The 20835-nt window shown below is 41.8% G+C and overlaps 1 protein-coding gene across 1 annotated transcript; it reads right to left on the bottom strand.

The window, feature by feature from the left end:
* Positions 1-664: 664 nt before the first annotated feature.
* LOC306969611 (high affinity cationic amino acid transporter 1-like) lies at positions 665-19927 on the bottom strand (the record flags this gene model as incomplete). The annotated part of the gene is made up of 11 exons (XM_079565273.1): positions 19798-19927; positions 9857-10269; positions 8866-9024; positions 8568-8742; positions 7298-7431; positions 6855-7077; positions 5315-5454; positions 3650-3752; positions 1898-2097; positions 1005-1156; positions 665-820 (listed from the first exon to the last, which is right to left on the bottom strand). Exons 2-11 carry the CDS (start codon positions 10224-10226, stop codon positions 665-667), a joined length of 1812 nt encoding a protein of 603 aa, XP_079421399.1. The 5' UTR covers positions 10227-10269; positions 19798-19927.
* Between the last annotated feature and the right edge of the window lie 908 nt (positions 19928-20835).

Genomic DNA, 20835 nt, shown 5'->3' with positions numbered 1-20835 from the left:
AAAATCGCTATAAAGCAAGGAATCAGTGATCCATTGACTCTCTCATTGATAAACCAATGTATGCAGACACTGGAGGCAAGGAGGTTGAAGTGTCTTGCCCAAGGACACAATGACAGTGTGCATCTTCAGGAGCTGGGAATCGAACCTCCCGACCTTCCGGGTCGGGAGGTTTGAATCCGGAGCTGGGATTCTGGGAATCTGGGTCGGGGGACTCAGGGTGTTCGAATCCATGGGTCATGAGACCCGGTCTACCCGCGCAGTACTATTCTTTACTACTCGAGAAAAGTACTAACTATGTACTTAGTTATGGACCAGCTCTGCTTGGGGGAGAGAGAATCTATGCTGGAGCAGATGAAAATGGAACATAATGAATATTTTTGAAACCTAGGTTTAGGAAATGAAATAACATTTAACATTACAAAAAGCTCAAACATAATTGAAAAAGTGACAATAATGCTTTATCAATGTTAGATTCTGTTTTCACTTATTGTCACAATGCTGCCTTTCCCTGAGCTACAGAGTGACAGACTTGACCACCATATACAGTATGGATGTATCTACAGTTATTATATGGACTTTGCCCGTCTACTGTTGTTTGAAGTTTTGAATATTTTGACATGTTTCTACATCAATAAATGAGTATAATGTTTTTATGTCATTCTAATTACTGGGTGAAATGTGGCGTATGTAGCTTTAAGAGAAGTGATTTACCGATAGCCATCCATATAGCGAAACGTATCCATGTCCCTCTGTCCAGCTGCATCATGAGGTAAACGTTGATAAACATACTGGCCACGGGGAGAACCGGCAGCAACGGCACCTACAAGAGATAACAATCTGTCTTTACATTTTCTCACATCCAAGCCGAAACACAAAGAGAGCGCGTGTAGAAATGTCTTTACTTTCATCACTTATTTACTCCACAGAAATGACCTATTTGTCCAAAGTCCTGTCACATAAGCGATATAGAGCCCACACAAGAGGAGAACTGTGAGATTCATCACCTTGAAGGCCACTTTCGCCTTGCTCTGTGGTTGCCTCCAAACAATGACAGTGAGAATGAGGCAGATGATGAAGACGACGCTGAGAAGAGCCAGGGACCAGTGCGCCGTCCCGCCTTGAACCGCCACGATCCCAAAGACACACACCAACACGCCTGGGAGGGGAAGATAGTGGACAATTAACAACACGGAGGACACAGGAGACGAAAGGATTCAAATCTAAAGGTATTTGTTTTAACTGACTAACAACAGTGATACTTATGCTGCATTCCAGGCAATGAAGACAGCAATGGTGCCTCCCAGTGGAGAAGTGCAGCTCTATACTTAAAGGCTAGTAGTGAAACGCAATTTAATTTGTCCTCCTTTAGCATATTGTAAACCCAGACATTTGAGAGAAAAACACTGTGTATCTAATTATAAAGAATTTGAATCAATTTCATGATCTTGTGGGAGAGTTTTCAAGCATTTTTGTGAAAGTGACTCTGGAAAGTGACCCAGCAAGTTGCGAAACGTGGCTATAAACTTGTCCTTGAGAAAAAGTGGGATTCTACAAATATGTAAGGAAAGTTTGGAATGATTTTGGACCAAAACTAATATTTTAATTTGGTGGCTTCCTCTTTCATTGTTTGTAATGAAAAACAGGTATAGTTACTTTCATTTAACACAGTTTTGTTTTGCAGACAGAGGTATGGGGACATCTGGGGGGCACTTGGCTTTTCTTCTATTAGATAAAATATAAAACCTATTCAAATATAATCTCAACATGAATATGATGAACGCATTTGAAGGTCTACTTTGAAAACAACAACGTTTCTGAATAATCATCCACATGAAGTCGGTCATACTTTGGGTATTATGACAAATACTGTAGTTCAGGGGGTTTGTGAAGTACTGACCGAGCAGACTGGTGCAGATGTTGACCGCGGAGCCGGACACCCGGCTGGGCTCGTGGTTGGAGGGGAACAGGAAGCTCCTCAGCGTCAGACTGTCACTGGGCAACATGTCTGTGGTCCCTTCGGTCATAGACTCCGCCCCATCCGCCTCCTCCTGCGTGTTGGCCATTTCATAGACCATACTGGGCTGCTCCGGCTGGTACCTGCAACACACAGCAGTCAAGATTATTACAATTGCACTATGGTCTGTGGCAGAGAAAAGGTGAAGAAAAATAAACATGAAGAAAAATTTTCCTCTATATAATAGTATAGGCCTTTAGAACGCTGTGATGTCACCTGCAACCCAGCAATTACAGGTAAACATGAGCTGAGGTGAACCTCTGCCTGCAGAGTCTTCACCCTCTCCTCCCTTTTTCTAAGGTGTAAAACACTGCATTTTCTTGAATCTGATCCTTCAAAGTACAGTTAGTTCTGTTCTTGTGACTAGTACGAGTTTAAAATTAAGATATTTTGATATAATATCGGGTCAATATCCTATAAGTAAACAGTGTAAGTTTAAGTCTTTAAGATTTGGTTTGAACTGGTAGCTCTCGAACAACTTAAAGAGGGGGCATTATGCTTTTTTCAATCACATAGCACCAGTCTATAGCAGTGTTAATTTTGACAACATATATTATTTTAGTCTTAGTCTTAGTCTTTTGACTAAAATGTAATTTAATTTTAGTCTAGATTTAGTCTAAAAAAACGTTTCATTTTAGTCTAGTTTTAGTCGACTAAAATTGCATGTCAATTTAGTCGACTAAATTTAAGACTAAATTTAAGACTAATTTAGTCGTCTTTGCATTTATAATATTCATTATAATCATATTTAATCAAGGTTCTCGACTTCATGGAGCTGTTTCCACATGAATAAAGCACAAACCTGTTCATTTGGCAGTGAATTTAAATGATATGAGGCTCTTTCAGACTGTCAATAGAAGTTTGGATGATTTTAGTCTCTCCTTTTCATTTTTATTTAGTCTTTTTTTTAGTCGACTAAAATATCTGGACATTTTAATCATAGTTTTAGTCTCATGAAAAACTTTTAATTTAGTTTTAGTCCAATTTTAGTCGTCAAAAATATCACTTTGACTAAAATTAAGACTAAATATTTTATTCGACGAAATTAACACTGGTCTATAGCACACTACAATGATGACGAAACCTTCTGTTGGTCTGTAAATTAAAATAACTGCCTTGTATAAAATTGCTCTCTCAAAATGGCTGTAGTGAATGTCTTGAAATAGGCCTCTGTCTCTTTAAGAACCTCTGACCCTTTCCGACACGCCCCCTCCACACGCTGTCTGTGGCATCAGTGGGGAGGGGGTTCTGCTGAGGAGCAGTGGTTGGTTACTCGGCTGGTGACGAAAGCTCGGCTGGTGACGAAAGCTCGGAGGCGTCTCCAGGAGGTGGGGGCGTTCCTAGGAGGACTCAGGCAAACCTATCCCTAAAATGGCTGCCATCAGAGTTTTTACAGATTACTCAAAAATACGTGAATGTGCCAAGGCAACACTTCAGGCATGTTTTTAATGAGGGAATGACATAATAACATGATGTAAAGCTTGAAAAAGTCAATTTTGCATAATACCCCCCCTTTAATGCTCCAGAAGTAGCTGACAAAAGGTTGGTGACCCCTGCTGTGATGTATGAGTCTGGCTGTTCCATAGCTGTAGTGTTGTAGTGTTGTAGTGCTGTAGTGTTGTAGTGTTGTTGTACCTGAGCACAAGCACACAGGCAGCCACCAGCGTGTAGGCCAGCAGCGTGCCGATGGACATCAAGTCCACCAGGTCCTTCAGGTCAAACAGGAAAGCCATCACCGCTGCAAAGACACAGGCACCGTTTACTGAAGGCGTCTCAGCTGTCTGTAATTTGTAATGTATAAACACATATACACCAGAACAACAAGTATTTCATTTAAAACAACATCGAGAGCACAGACTCCTTCTACACTCCTCCTTCCACAAGGTTCGGCCTCATCGATGGCTACATACCAGACAGCAGCCCAGCCATCATGGTCGCCACGATGGGGGTCTTCCTCTCGCTGACCCGGGCCAGGAGCGAGAAGAGCAGGCCGTCGCGAGCCATAGCAAAGATAATGCGGGGCAGAGGGAACATGGAGCCGAGGAGGCTGCCCGCAGGAGGAAGGAGGAGGCACACGTTTACATGGAATACATCGTGGTCATGTCCGGGAGCACAGGGACTCGGCAGCGTGGGCTCAGGCTTGGGGCAGAATAGAGCCTGGGATGAAGATGTGGGGAGGACCTCATTCCACTGAATTTATCTCTTTAATTTATAGAAGGTTTGATCCTATATGTGCTATATCAAAAGATAGTATTTCCTGTTGCCAAAATAAACTACAAATCCAGGCACTCCAACACAAATAAGTACTTGAAAGGCTTGAATGTCAATGGCCAAGCCGACATGTTTTGACCATACTAGGTCTTCATCTGGGCTGTAATGTCTTTCAAGCTCTGATGAAGACTTAGTATGGTCATGTTAGATTTACTATTTTTTAGGCCTTCATTGTGTGGCCTGGACCTTATTTTGCAATACTTGAACCCTTCTTTACAAAGAGGACGGTTAATAGTTTTGCCATTTATGAACACTAAGATACTAGGGGGCGTGGCCTAGCCAAGGGGGAAGAAATCCTCTCAGGGGAAACACAATTTTTTCACTCTTTTTAGCCGTTTTCTGGCAAATTATAAACATATTTATCACACGCTATTAAAGTCAAGCCAAAATCGTGTGCATATGGATGTTATTTTACAGCAAATTGTTCAGTAGAATCAAAAAACGGCACTTTTGATAACGTAGCCTGAAGCTAACGTTAGCTTCCTGGCTAGCATTGTCAGTTTTTTAAGTATTTATGGGCTGTTGAAGCACTTCACTCCCCGCCATGGCTTTGTATTTTTAATTAGTAGTAAAGTATATTCATAATTCAGCATTTATTAAAGTAAAGGTGGAGAATGTTCAGTTTCTTTTCTTTGTTTTCTCCCTCTGGCTGCTTCAAACATGACCATGTATGAGCAATTCAAAACTATATATATCCTTTGAGTTCAGTATATTTCCAGTATATTTCTGAGGATCACTTTACATAAATAAAAGTAGACTTTGGTCTCTGTTCATTTCAAATATTTGACACTTTTTCTAAAGCAAGTGCCTCATACATATTTGGATTCCCCCCACAAATACAACATATCTTTCATTGATTTGATTTCCTTTAGACTTCAGAGATACGTGTTTTTGCCGATGCCCCAGTGAACCATCTCCTCTGAGTGAGAAGCTGAATGTGCCGCTGAGTCCCTGTGCTCCGGCGGGGCTCGGGGGGCAGAGGGCGCCCCCTTCTGTCGAAGGTTAGTGGTTTAGACAGAAACACCTCACCTGCCACTACACCCGATGCAATGGTGGCTGTTAGGGGGGTTTTGGTTCGTGGGCTGATTTTAGCCAAACATTTGAAGAGCAGGCCGTCCTCTGCCATGGCCCAGATCACGCGGGGCATGGGGAACATAGAACCGAGCAGACTAGTGTGGGAGAGAGAGACACACCCCATGCACATTAGGACACGAACGGTACATAGTAATGCCAACAGAGTCAAGTATTACTGAAGGCGGAATAAGTACTCATTATGCCTTAATAATTCATGTGTTTATGTTGAAGTCTGATGTTTCAATGTGGAGAAAATGCTGCATGTTTGCAAATCAGAAAAATACATATACAGTGGGGAAAAAAAGTATTTGGTCAGTTTCACATAGACATTCTATTGGATTTTGGCCAAATACTTTTTTTCCCTAGTGTATATTACTTATGCCAAATAATAGGGTACCTACCTCTGCAGTAAAGTACTAAGATTACATCGCAAAGATATTAAAGACATTAAAGACACTAATATAAGCTTCTATGCCCTTAAATCAAAAACTGGTTCGACTCAGTGGAGGAGACGAGAGTGCTGTTTTTGGCTCACATGTTCCAAGCGTCTAAAAAACAAATATATTGATCGACCAAGGCCCTTAATGCGAGCAGCAGCAACAACTACACTGCGGCAGCACTTACACTGCAGCAGTACTAATGCTAGTGCAGCAGCGGGTCTGTTTTTATTCAGAATCAGAGTAGATTTATTGACAGTGTCAGTGAACAGGTTCAAGTTAGTGAGAGTTTAATCTGAAGTATAAGTGAACAGCTCTATCTCACATGGTAAAAATCCCAAAGGTTAGAAATCATAGACTGTAAATCAAGAATGGACTAAGTGAGGGTGGCATTCAGGGCTTATGGGTTGGCTGGGTTTTTGGACGTCCATTAGGGCTGGGCAATTTATCAAAACGTTATCTCAATCTCTACTTTGGTCAATCTCAACAACCATCATGGAGCTTTACAATCGCCAAGTCTACAGACATTTCTTTGGCAGAAACAGCTCTTAGTTTTGGAGTTTGGACGAGACAATGGAAGAAGTTTGTATAAAAGGTCAAACATACATCAAACATCAAGGTTGATCAATATTTTTTTGCCATATCGTCCAGCCCTGACGTCCATTATCTAATTCTAACGGAAAGTCCATGACGTCAAGTAACTTCCAGAGCCTGTCCCCATTTCATTACGGCTACAGGAGGAAGGAGGCTATAAATAGTCCTTTCCTGATTTACAGTCTATGATAGAAATGTAAAAAAAAAAAAAAGGTAAGGGCAAAAGGTGCATGTTGAAGACCACTGCTTAGATTTGTAATTAGACGATCATTTCACAAAAAGTATTATTTGGTAGAAAGGTCAATTTAATTAGCAAGAAACCGTGTTAGCTCAAGGGTTCAATAGCATCTGTTATACTTTGTTAACAATCTCATGTAGTGTTTATGAATTGCAGTAAAATTAAAGATAGTATAACTTTTATTTTTATCCCGTCCACATGCTTAGTTGCAGTAAGGTGTTCTTACCTGGTGGAGAGCGCGCACAGAGAGCCCACGGCCACAGCGTAGGTGGCCCCGTCCCAGCCCACGTACTTGAACGCCACGGGCAGAGGGCTGTTCTCGTCCAGCATGTAGTACGGCATCATCACGGTGAGCGCAGCCGACACGGCGAAGTAGGCCACGAAGCAGATGAGGAGGGAGGCCACTATCCCGATGGGAATGGCCCTCTGGGGGTTCTTCACTTCCTCCCCTGAGTCAGCACAGGACGGCAAAGGTGAAAGAAAACGTGAGGCTATTTATGAATGACACAACTTGTACAAATGTGATTGTTGTAAATAATGCAGACTTTACAGACAGAGAAAAGATAAAACATTTCCCCTGTCACAAAAGGACAAGCAAGTAAATCATCTAAAATAAAGATTCATTGTTGTAATGTGAAGCGATTTGAACGTATTTTCCGACCCTCGTACCTGTGGTGGCGATGCAGTCGAAGCCCACAAAGGCGTAGAAGCAGGTGGCAGCTCCGGACAAAACTCCTTTTAAACCAAAAGGCATGAATCCACCCTGACCCAGGCTCTCCGGCGTGGGCACGACATAGGTGAAACTGGACACAGACAGGAGGCAGACATTTGCACTTAGATGATAGATGTCATTGGTTATTATTAGTATCACGTTATTAACGCGTTAATGCAAATCAATTTCAACTGCGTCCTTTTTTTAATGGCGTGATTATTGTTGTTTGTGACCTCATGAACTTGTTTTTGAGCAGCTGTGGCCACTGTGAGGCTGAGCACAGACTACACACATGTTTCAGTCCACACTACATGACTGGATTATCGGAGGAGAAAAACTGACCCCAGATCAGCAAAGATAGGCCTCTGTTCATGAGCGTGGGAAACACAGCCATGTCCCGATTGGTCAACAGTGTCATGTGATCACTGTCAGCACAGTTCAGTGCTGCAGTGCACGAGTCGTCCTGAACTCCTTTATTGTTCTGTCAAATGGAAATACAAGTCGGCGACACAAAGAAGCGGGACGTATTTTCAGTGGATTTAATAAGAAAAGGAGACGCACCTCAGCCCCGAGACAGAGGAGGCAGCGGAGAGAAGCTGAATAGAAGTCTGACTCCAAACACTGAGTGCTGCTAAACTCTGTGTGTGGTTGAAATGTAGCTGGAAAAGGTGGTTCATGTGAACTATTAGTGACATAATGTTGTGCTGTTAGGTGTGGTGCTGTTATAACAGTAGTGTTGTTTGAGAAGCTGTTATGACAGAGAAATGAAAAGGCAGGAGCTACGGTGTTATTTCTGTGCGTATTCCACTCTGTCATCGGCCACTGCTTTCTGTGTGTTCACTTTTGGATGCTAAAATAACTCACGCTTCGTCTGTGCATCCAAAATCAGTTAGGGCTAGGGTTTGATTTCCTGCAACTGGGGTTTTGTCACGTCTTTCTGCCGCCCACAATTCACGATTCAAACTCGACCCCACTGCGAGACACGACGCTGTACTTCAAGTAGTCACGATTCAAGAATTATTGCAAAATCGGCATAAAAATTGTGTGATGAGCTTTAGATGATAGATAATAAACGTCATTGGTTATTTATATAGCACACAGCGCACAATTCACCTGCCAAAAAAAGTTGGACTGAGTGACTTGCTGTCATTATCCCTTTATGAGTAAATAAGATAGTAAAGCTTAAACTTTCTTTTCTTTAGTACAAGAGTTTGCATCCGGACATACTTGGTGCTCTGGTTGTGTGTGGTGGCGTTGAGGACCTCATCAGGGTCGATCCTCCAGTTCTTGAGGTCTCCTTTGACGAAGCCTGAGATGACGACAAACAGCAGCACCAGCACGTTTACGCAGGTGAAGATTTTATTCACCAAAGCCGACTCCTTCACCCCGAACGCAAGCAGCCCTGAGGTGAAAAACACAGACAAGTCAGCGGGGTATCTCCAGGAAAAGGGTTAGAAAGATGAGAACAGACCCGACCCTGAGATGTTTCATTTCTAGCTTTGCGATTGAGGATATCGCCGGTTACCTGTGAGCGTGAGGATGATGAGTACTGCAAACAAATCTGGATACTCTGCCAATATTCCCGGGGCGTTCATAGTCATGTACTTTTTGCAGAATTCCTCGATGTGATGCCCAATCAGCTGGTCAAACGTGGCACTCCAAGCTCGCGCCACACTGGAGGTTCCTGCGGGACAACAGGAGAAGCAAGTTGCAATATTTCATAACTGTCCATATGAAGCTGATGAACAGAGCATTAAAAAATAGTTTTCATTTTTTTTGTTTTTTATTCACTGGCCACACAGGACCACAGTTTGGGAATGATAGTCACATATAGCAGTACAAAGACGTGTTTATATAGAGCAGGGGTGCCCAAGCTTTTTGTCTCCGAAGGCCAAAATGAAAAAGTGCCTGTGAGTCGCGGGCCAAACACGGCGATGTCAAGCACGAAACACATATAACTGCAAATTTTAAAGTTACTTTATTTTATTTACTTTTTATTTTTTCGATTGTAGTAGAACAAAATCAACAGTTGTAGCAATATAGTGCAAAATGTAAAAAAATAATAATTAAAAAAACACTTTTATCTACACCACCTACAGTGACTTTACCTCATTAGTTAACTCAAAGAAAATGCCACATTAGATTACTTTGAAAGTGTCAGTTCAGCATCAATTCTTTTATAAGTCAATTTTTAACATGAACCTTTGTCGAGGTCAACAACCTTTGCAATAAAAGTTGGAAAACTGTGAAAGTTGATGCTACAACGCTCTGTAATTGATAAATACCAAGACACCACAAAAGTGTTTCCTTAACTTTGAAACAGCGCCCCCAATTTGACGCTGGTGGTCAAAAAGTGTACTGCATCCATATTTACCATTGAGAATGAATGGAAGAGAATTAGTATTAACCACAAGCAGCGCAAAAGTAAGTCACTCTCTGGTGGGCCAACAGAATTGTTTCGGTGGGCCACTTTGGGCACCCCTGATATAGAGGCTTCTCTTAGTGACTGCACTCACCGATCACGTATGAGAGGATGAGGTTCCAGCCCGTGATGAAGGCCCACAGCTCCCCCACGGTCACGTAGCTGTAGAGATACGCCGACCCCGTTTTGGGTACCCTGGCTCCGAACTCGGCGTAGCACAAACCGGCCAGCACAGAGGCCAGCGCGGCGATGAGGAAGCACAGCACGATGGCGGGTCCAGAGCTGACGCGGGCCACGGCTCCGGCCAGCACGTACACGCCCGCCCCGAGGGTACTGCCCACCCCCAGAGCCACCAGGTCGAAGGTGTTCAGGCATCGGGACAGACGCGAGTCCTCCGCGTTACAGTCCACCACCTTCACACGCAGCAGCTGCTTCCCGATGCTCTTCAGCGTCGCCAGAATCATCCTGGCCCTCGGCGGGACGCAAAGGTCTGTACAGAGACGGAACCTGTGGACACAGCAGGATGTTCATCATAAAAGAGTTCAAAACAAAGGGCACATTGTCGCCATTATTTTCAGACTGACACAAACAACAGCACTTTATGTATGAGTGTGACAGAAAAGGATTTATAGAAAACAAAAATGCAATAATAAATAAAAATGTAGGTAAGTAAGTGCTTTATTTGTCATTGTGCAACCATACAACGAAATAGTGCTGAGGTGTTAGTCCTGAGCCGCTGCCACTGAGCCGCAATACCACTGTGGGTCAACCTGACCAGCATGTTTTTGGAGGAAGGGGAAACCATAGCACCCAGAGGAAACCTGGCTGGCTGCCTTCAGTCTCCTCTGATCCTCTTAAACAGTGCACCGCCTCCCGGGTTTGTCCCTGATTCGGAGCGTGGTGTCCCTCACAGGTCAGCTCCTCCACCACCTCCTTCGTCTTCCTCCTGCGCAGCTCCCTCCGCTCCACAAGTCTTTTACCATGTTCTCTTTTGTCCCTTTTTTCTGCTTCCTGTTGCACATCTTGTGACGCCTCCATTGTGCTGCAGGTGTGGGGGCTATTGGTGCCTCTTCAGTGTTACAGAGGAAGAATTTGTAGGTCTCAAATGTCTTTAGCTCATAAGCTAGCTGTTAGTTTACTTTTAAAAGCTGTTCTTCAGGGCCATTATGGACTCTCTGCAGTATTTTTTTTTTGCCAAACCCCACAAAAGCATGATAAAGACGTACAAAAGCATCCAGTAAAACAATGTACAAAAAAACACAAATACTGTTCGCAGAAAAAGGCAAAAAACGCAGCTGTACAAAGAGAGAGGGAGGTTGCTGCTTGTTTACACGTCGCCATGATGTCAACTGTCATCATGGAAATAAAAACATTCTCTATTGATCCATTTTGCTGATCAACATTCCTACATTTTGCGAGCAAAGAGTTAAAGAGACTGGATGCAAGTTGGCCATTTTATTCTCACTACTGCCACCTCAGATCATATGTGTAACTGCAGCTTCTATAATAAGCTCGTGCATGACGGCACTTCAGACCCGAATTAACAACTTTTTGAGTGACAGGCCAGGATTTTAGAGGCAGTTGTGGTGAACAGGAGCTCATTCTACACATTAGGATATTGCTGGAACATGTAGGGGGAGGAAAATACTTAGTTTTAACATTTTTAAACTCTGTATAGTCCTTTTAAGTCTTATAATTACTTATTCATTATGCCTTATTTACTAATTATTACTTACTTATTATGCCTATCAAAAGATTTTACTCACTTCTTTCCACAGTCCTGACAAAATGCCAGAACTCTAAAAGGAAAGTTGCAAGTCTGATTATAAGAAAGTGGTTTAAAGAAGAAAAGAGAGCAAATAAATGAATAAACAAAACAGTAGTTAATGCCGTCTTCTGCTTTATATATAATAATTTGTTATAGGAGGAAGTAGAGCTGCAAAAAGTGATTTGAAAAAAGGTCTAGTTATGAGAATTGTTCAAAAGTATACTTACATTACTTCGTATTTAACTTTAACTATTTTTTACTTTACTATTACAAAATAATGGAAAAGGTTATATTCTAGTTTAGTCCTGCAGCTAAAAGTCACAGTGTTTTGTTAAAGGTTAAAATGACCTTTTGTTTCATCACTTCTTGGAACAACTCCAGCAGCACCTCGGCAAAACAAACATAAAATCTCACGCCAAATGTCACTCAGCGATCCACAAGTTTAAAATCCCACATCAAAGATACATCCAACGACTCACTTTGAATAATCAGCCTGGCTCTTCTCTGTCTGTATTTGTCCAGTCAGTCTAAGCCTCCCTCTTCATTGTCTGATACACTGATCGAACTTGTACTTGATTCCTCTGAGAATGTGTCCACAGCGGCCCACGTGCTCGTGCCGCCTCCGAGCAGAGACCATTCAGGTGTCCCTTTACACAAATAGAAAAGTGACACATCTCACGGTCAGCCCCCCGGAGCAGCTGCGGCGACCGGGCCCTCCCCACGACCGACCACGCGGGTTTTTTCCACAACATCGAGGGCGAGCCGTCATGGAAATGCACCTGCAGGGTCCTGGGGTCGCATTGTTCTCAATGAACCCCTTTCACGTTACTTCAGACTGTCCATTCTGAAGTGTTACTTCTTTCAAGCAAATTTCAAAACAAACGAAATGAAAAGAAAATGCACTTAAAATGTCTCTGCATTTAAAAACATGGCGTGCTTTAGTGTTAATTTATCTCATGTGCATCCACACCCAAAACAAATAAACAAATGCAATAAATCTAATAAAACCTATAAATTAAAGAAGATACATACCCTTCATGATACAAAACAGGAGTGCATCTATTTCATGGTTTTCATTGTTTCATGAAAAGGAAATGGCTCATTGATTACAAAGTTATAGAAGAATAAAATTAACAGCAGCCATATCAAGAACACTGATAGTTTGTTTATTTTGAGCAATTTACATTCATTTTTCTTTATCGTTATGGGCAGTGCTTCATTTGATCCCCCTCAACACCTCAATGTTCAGTTTTTCAGGGTTAAATATCTGGGAAATATTTAGGAGAATCCGGCAAAGATTTGATCTGATATAATGGTGTTTAATGAACGTGTTCCGGCAAATGTTTTGGCCTGTTCCCTGAATCCATCACAATCAGACCAATTTACAACGAATTTACAAATCCAGCACTGATTATGGATGCTCAATGTGGCATAGGCTAAAGCAATAAAGCTCATATGTGCCCATATAAAGATAAACAGAAAACTAGAGGCTCAAGAAAGATGTGCATTTACTACATCACTACATTTATATAAAATTAGAATCATAATTGCAAAAGGGAGCAGCTAATGTTACTAAAGAGTGTAATTCAAAAAAGGACTATAGGCAGGGCATGTTTATTTATACCGCACATTTCACACACAAGGTAACTCAATACACAGTGAACAGTTTAAAATGACACAGGATTATAAGACTGCAGTGTCATAAGACGAGTAACCACCAAACACAGGCCAAGCGGGTGAAAACTTTCCAAACAATGAGGCTCAACAGGACGTCGGTGACATTGCCGGCTCTGAAGGGCCTCGAGCCTCACACACGGCAGCAGCAGCACGCTGCTCTGATGTGACACACGAGCACGTCCAAAAAAGGCACATGGACAGGAACGGGCCCTGCCCTCCTCTCGGCCAATCAGACGACGGAACACCTGCCTATGTCACAGCGAACAGGGAACTGCCATCAGAATAGCATCAGTCACATGCAGCGAGTTTACCTCCGGCAAAATACTGCTCTGGCACTCCCACAGTGAAGGACAGAAGCACATGAGGAAATGCTTATAAAAACAAACATGATCTGACACTGATACTTCTCAACACAAGTGCGGAACAACAATAAATGTAATCGAAACCACAATAGTGTGTAGTATAAGATTTATCTAATATTTGCTCTTGAATCAGCCAATCATACACTGTTTCATGTATTGTTTTTTCTTTTATTTCAAGACTATTTACATTGTAGATTCTCCCTGAAGGCATTAATTTATAAATGAACTCATATGGAATTATGTTTTACACACAAAAAAGCCGCCTTTTACTTTGACTGCTTTGCCCTTTGGACATTTTCTCATTGAGCTTCACAATGTCGTCACCAGAAATGGCCGACCTCAAGTTCATTGAGAAAAAGCCAATAATAAAGGGAAGGCAATTTTGAAGAATTTCACCCTCTTTTATTTCCTACACGACCCCATGTGTTCATTCATAGTTTAATGAGAAGCACACAAAGGAAATAGTGTTGAAAAAATAAACAAAAACCAGAACATAGGAAGTATTATTAAACTTTTGAGGGGTACTGTGAGAAAAAAGTCAGGATATACTGTATACCTACAAATACATTACCGGTAACTAAAAATGATTGTTGATATTAAAGATAAAGACAAAGAAATGTTCAAGCTCTGACCCACACAGGCTATGCTACCAATAAGTTCAGATGTGTGCAGTGATGTGTGCAGCCCATGTCCAGTGCTCCTGTGGCTGACGGAGCGAGCACAAAGCCATGTGATGGTCGTAAAGGCACACGTTTGGGGCCTGTCCGCGCCTCTGAGACGGGACGACCTTCAACACGGGACTCCAGTGCACGAAAACAACCAAACAGTTAGCGCGCTCATTCCTGGTAACAAGCTGCATTATCTCACAATACTTTCACATCCTCTACCCCTGAGCCGTGTTCATGATATGCATGAAATAAAGGTGAATGTGGGTCAATTCAGAGGGAACAGGGGGGCATGGGACGGACAAGTGTGAGCAGACGGGACAGATTTAGACGGAGCTGTAATGTGGGGTTAAGGCCAGGCAGGCGGTCCAGGACGGTTCACAGACAGCGCCCGTAAACAATAGAGATGAAACAGCACGCTACTATAATGTTTATATAATACATTTTCCTCTCATTTAAAGGTGCTACATCAAGTATGCTAATGTTTAACTACTGTCTGATGAACTGTAGTCATACATCAGGGAGAGCACTTCCTTATTTTGGACAACAGTGACTATAGGGCTGGGTACTGTGTAATGATCTGGAGGAAAAAGTTCAGCAATAGAAAAAATGAATGTATCTGAAGCAGGTACAGAAAAATATATATATCTACTGACCAGGTGTTGATGGCTTTTGGGTCTTGAGACACAGTATTAAAGGAAGTAACTTGTTGTTTCAGCTCAAGTAAATGATACAAAATTTGAAGAGGTGTTCTTCAGCCACCAAGTTATTTTGAAATTGTAATATATTCTACATAGTTTCAGTTATACAAATGTAATATGCATGTAATACATCTAAAAGTTACTACTGAATATGTGTAGCACGTGGGTGATTAATAATGAATGAGGGGTAGAGACACAGCTTATTCCTTTTGAGCTTATTGTGATGAAATGTAAGTAAGTAATCAATCAATCAATACATACATATTACCGTTTCAAAAATGTAGTTGATTTACACTACTTTTAGTTACTTCTGAGTTACTTTTGGCAAAACATAAACTGGAAATAGCAATAATGCCACCGAGTAATGCAGTAATGATTTCCTTTCCCGTCGCTTTCCCCCATTCTCACGTGTTTTGTTTTGATAATATTAACTACGCCCTACTGCAGATCTTATACACCAATATCAAACTTGATTTGGTGTTTTATTATTTTATTATTATTATTTTATCCAGGGTCAGTGTTTGGCATTTTTTGTTCATACATTTATATGCACTTGTAATTCCCCCCCCAAAATTACCCCCAACACTGGCGGCCACTAGAGGATTAGGATTCAGTAGTTGGACTGTCTCGGTCTCGGACACGTTTATGCCTCAGTAGTTTGGACTGGCTGATCACTTTATTCCAGTAAGTCCTTATCTTGTGTTAGTTATTTTAGTAAGTTTACACGAAGTCTGACATATATTGATAATATTTATGCTGTGTTTGCAAACCTTAGTTATGTTTTTGCATCTCTGTCAGGCTCCTTCACTTCTGTTTAAATCTATTCATTAACATTGAGGAGTGTGTTTCTTCAAACTTAATATAAATACTTTTTTAAGGTTTTCTGGTTCTAGGGACAAATATTTTAGTATAGGTATAACAAAAAAGTATCTTTCAGGTATCGGCATCGAAAACCAAGTACCGTTATTTCTTTTATTATTATTTTTTTTTACAGTACCCAGCCCTACCAGTGACTGCAAGGCACAGCAAAAATTAACAAAAGGATTAAGGCCCAATCAGTATAAAAGTAACTTGCAGCTCAGAGAATGCTGTTGTTGTGTCCTTGGGCAAGACACTTCACCTCTGTTGTCTAAGTCAGTGACAACCAGAATAGATTTGTGAATTGAGGTGAAATAGGTCAGGATTTTGAACACAAACCAGTTTATTTATTTATTTTTGACTTGATACTGAATACATTACAACTATACTACTATACTACTATACTACTATATTATTAGTTCCTGGATTGTTCAGGTGGGAGGTGGGAGAGAGCAGCTCAGGCAATAACAGTCGTTTTATTGGGGGAAATAAAAAATAATGCAATAGAAAAGCTGCTATTCATAAAAAAAAGTCCAGATATTTCGATTTAGCACATTGAACTAGAGTTTGGCATCTTTTGCTTTACTGACGGTGCAACTTCCAACACATGTGCGCCACACGCTCTGCCTCCTGATGGGACTTAAATCTGATGATTTTCCAAATGTCGGCAATCTAAAAGTCTAAAAGTGTCCAGCTGTGTCGAGTTACCGGACTCTGTGGCATGTTTTTTTTTATATTAACTTTGTGTTGAATGTGCTGAAATAGAGAAGAGGATCTCTCAGCAGCTCACACTTAACTTACAACAAAACAAAACAGCACCCGGTGTGGCCTCTGAGCTCACAATATCACAACTTTTGCCAAAATAAGTTCTGTAAGTCTGTGTGAAACATTAAGAAAATAACAGTATGTTGTTAACAGTCAGTTCTCGGTGCATTATACCATACATGTCAAGCTATTTTCACTTTGATGACATGAATGGACCTTTGTTATAGCAGATTTAAGGAAATGAATGAATAACTAAGGTTTTTACTGTAATAAATGTGCTGTTAATGTAATGCATTGTAATTGATCTTTGAGCACATTTTATATACAGGCCAATAGGAAATTATAGATGATTTAAAGGCAATGTTGGTCAAGTTACTTTATATGTATTCATTTATTTATATATTTATGTATGTATTCTTTATGAGCAGTTACAGCTTTTAATGTTATATGCTTGTATCACATATTACTGTTTCAAAAATGTGAAGTGAAACTGAAAAGTTATAATGCCACCGAGCAAAAGTGCAGTCTAAGATTTGCCTGAGGTGGCAGTAGTGAGTATAAAATGGCCAACTTGCACCTAACCCCTTTAAACACCAGTCTCCTAATTTCATTTGGTGCCGCATTTTAGTTGGGAGGAGTTTTTTCATACATCAATACAAACTGAAGGGAGTATATGGAATTTGAACATGTTAAAATTATGCATTTTCAAACTCCTACATGTTCCAGCCATGTCCTAATGTGTAGAATGAGCTCAGACCTGTTCACCACAACTGCCTCTAAAATCCTGCACTGTCACTCAAAAGGGTGTAATTCGGGTCCGAATTGCCGTCATGCACGAGCTCAATATAGAAGCTGCAGTTACGTGTAAGACCTGAGGTGGCAGTAGTGAGTACAAAATGACCAACTTGCATCTAGTCTCTTTAAATGCACTTGTAACTCGAGCTACTTGAATTGTAATGACAAATATATTACCGGAATTTGTTTAAGTAATATGTTATATACCTCAGTTACAGAAAAAAGTCAAATTTCTGTAACTCGTCACTTTTGTAATACATTTATAGGTACGGTGGCGCAGCGGTTAGTGCTCGTGCCTCACAGCTCGAAGGTCCCGGGTTCAATTCCCACCTGGACAGGGCCTTTCTGTGTGGAGTTTGCATGTTCTCCCCGTGTCTGCGTAGGTTAGTGGTAGGTTATAAAAACATGTGCAATAGGTGAATCCTCCAGCCAGGTGTTTCTGACCACCAGCCTGGCTCCACATCATGGAGATGGGTCCCCGAGCGCCGGCCCATGCTGGCAGCTCACTGCTCCTACAGTTCGCCCCATGCGACACTGAGGATGGGTCAGATGCAGAGAACTAATTTCTCTACAGAGATGAATCCAGTATAACTTATTACCCCAACACTGTTTAAAGAGTTCGGGAAATTCCACTGTTACCAGAGAGATCCGCCATCTTTGCAGCTCTTTGCATTTCTATTGACTAACATTAGCTAAAAACTGTATAGAAAGTGGAGTAAATAGCCGTGGAACAACTCCTGAGTTACTGCTGGTAAATACATCTAAGTGTTTTGATGTGAACAATAACTCCAGTATTATAACTTTAAAATCTCCATTAGTTTACAATTGCTGCTAATCCCATAATGCTTAGCGATTTGACATCACATTCACGAACTTTATAGATTAGGTAACCAGTACTTTTTTCGTACCCATTTACATTTGTCATTACATTTGTTACACACTATAAGCACAAGAAAAGACATTAAACAGGTCTAATGCTTTTGTGAGCATATGAGAAACATTCCACTCTGTACCCAATACCTAAAAAGGTAACCCAACAGAGCCAACTATTCCTGAGTATTGATAGCAAAGACCACAAAGGACATGGCAGAGAGCCTGGAGTCATGAGCCAAAAGACTGTAGCATCTTTAAGTGTTGTTAGCCTGGATGCTAACCCCTTCTAAACTTAACCCTTATGACACATGAGTCCACTTCACACAGGTCCGGTCAGAGGCTGTGAGCCACTGCAATGTTGCACCAAGCTCAGGCCATCGACTCTTAAAGGAAAAGTTCACCGTTTTTCCATACTGAGATATGTTCTTACCTGAGCTTAGACGAGTTGATGCGTACCTGTCTGGTCTTTGTGCGTGCCCTCAGTCACACAAAAAGACGACAAGGTAGAAAACAGGTTTGCATCAACTCGTCTAAGCTCAGGTAAGAACATAGCACAGCATGGAAGAACTGTGTGCCCTCAGTCACGCAAAAAGACCAAAGATGTTATTAGCATTTAGCCTCTCCCAGTGTATTCCTATGGCTCCAAACGGGGTGATACCAGAAGCGACCAAGTTCTTCCCCGGGCACGCACAAAGACCAGACAGGTACGCATCAACTCGTCTAAGCTCAGGTAAGAACATATCACAGAATGGGATAAACGGTGAACTATTCCTTTAACTTCCATAAAGCCTGGATGCAACATATTGATACTAAAGAGCTCCACGTGTATTCATTGTTGCCACACACACACACAAATCAGCCTAAACACAGTGTAAAGTTGATTTTCATTGAAGTCCACACGTTCTTGTGAAATAGATCCATCTTTGGGCATAATTTCGACCTGGTGTGACACAAATAAGGACACAGTTCTGCCAATTTAACCCTGGCTTATAGACTTGGTTTATTTTCGTTGTCGTTCCGGTTTAGACCTGCTTGATGCACATCTTGGTTATGACTTGTTTAGTGCTAGTTCCAACCTGGTTTACTCCTGTTGGCATTACTTTTTTTTGGACATAATTTAGGCATAGTACACGAGTTTGACCCAAAACGTCAGCTTAACTGTGTAGCTATATAAACAAAGTACATTAGAGCCAACTATAGACAGACTGAGCCTTGAATACCACAGGATCAGCGGCTACAAACTGAAGGCAAAAGCGCAAAGAAACACTCAACTGCTACTCATTTTACGCGCGTTTCTTTGCTCACAATAAAGATAACAATCGCCAAAAAGTGATTAAACCTCACTGGAGTTCAAAAAAACGTGCGTAAATATGAACTCTCCAGTCTATTGCATCAGCCGTGCGCTCTTACTCTGCTTCCTTATTTCTCCATGTGCTCTAAAAAGGACGCGCCTTCTCCAGCGAGTGAATGAAGCGTCGCCAACGTACGCTGCCCTTATCTGACTTTGGGAGCCGAGACACCCGCGCGCACACGAGCGGAAGAGCCGCGGGAAGCAAAGGAATTGAGATTACCTGAGTTAAAGTGTGGGATGGCGTGGGAAGTGTGGAGTTTTCTCGCTGCACACGCAGTTGCCGAGAGCTAGAATAGAGCTGACAGAAAAGATAAAGGGCCACACACGCGCGCACGGGCGGAGGGGGAAGGAAGGAAGGAGGGAGAGACAGAGAGGGCGGGGAAGTGCCTCCCTCCTTGTTCAGCTGAAGTTTGTAGATGAAGATGTAGGGACGCGCTGAAGACACTAGAGGGCGGTGTTCATCAGGGAATGCGAGGGAAAGAGCAGAACATCCCACACTATTTGGATCTCCTGTTTGGAACTGTGGTGTGTCTGTGGGTGTAGGTTACAACTACAAACCTGAGTGGAGAGGAGGTAAATAATTTAGGGCTCAGGTTCAAAAACTATAACTGTATCTTGTTGGAACAAGACAAAAATCTTGACCGAAAAAAGACTTGAGAATGGAATAAAAATAGCTCCGCAATTGTTTAGGTGAAGAAAAGTCACAACGTGTAAAATTCACCCAATAAATACAACTTACAACTGTTTATTTCATTACAGGGAGAAGAAAGACCGAGGTGTGGTTGCTGGTGTGTTCATTGATATGCACTGTTTCTATCAAATAAACCAATAAACCAAATCTGTGTCTACTATCTGTGTATACAATACCCCAAGACTTCAGGTCACACGGTCTAAAGTTTTCAGCAGTGATAGCATAATAGCACAATGTACCATTAGAACATGGGAGCGATGCGCCTCTGCATACCTACGTAGGTATTCCATTAAAAATCACCACAACATTAACATCTAGACTGTATTTCTGATTAATGTAATGCTGTACTTATTGAAAAAAGCTGTGTTCCATCCATCCATCCATCCATTTTCTCCCGCTTTATCCAGGGCCGGGTCGCGTGGAAAGCAGTCTCAGTAGAGATGCCCAGACTTCCCGATCCACACACACCTCCTCCAGCTGTTCTGGGGGGACCCCGAGGCGACGCCAGGCCAGCTCGGAGACATAGTCCCACCACCGTGTCCTGGGTCTTCCACGAGGCCTCTTCCC

Source organism: Gobius niger, assembly GCF_951799975.1.
Source record: "Gobius niger genome assembly, chromosome: 1".
NCBI classification, from domain to species: Eukaryota; Metazoa; Chordata; class Actinopteri; order Gobiiformes; family Gobiidae; genus Gobius; species Gobius niger.
Note: the sequence above shows the minus strand (reverse complement) of the source record. Positions and strands in the feature narration are given on the sequence as shown.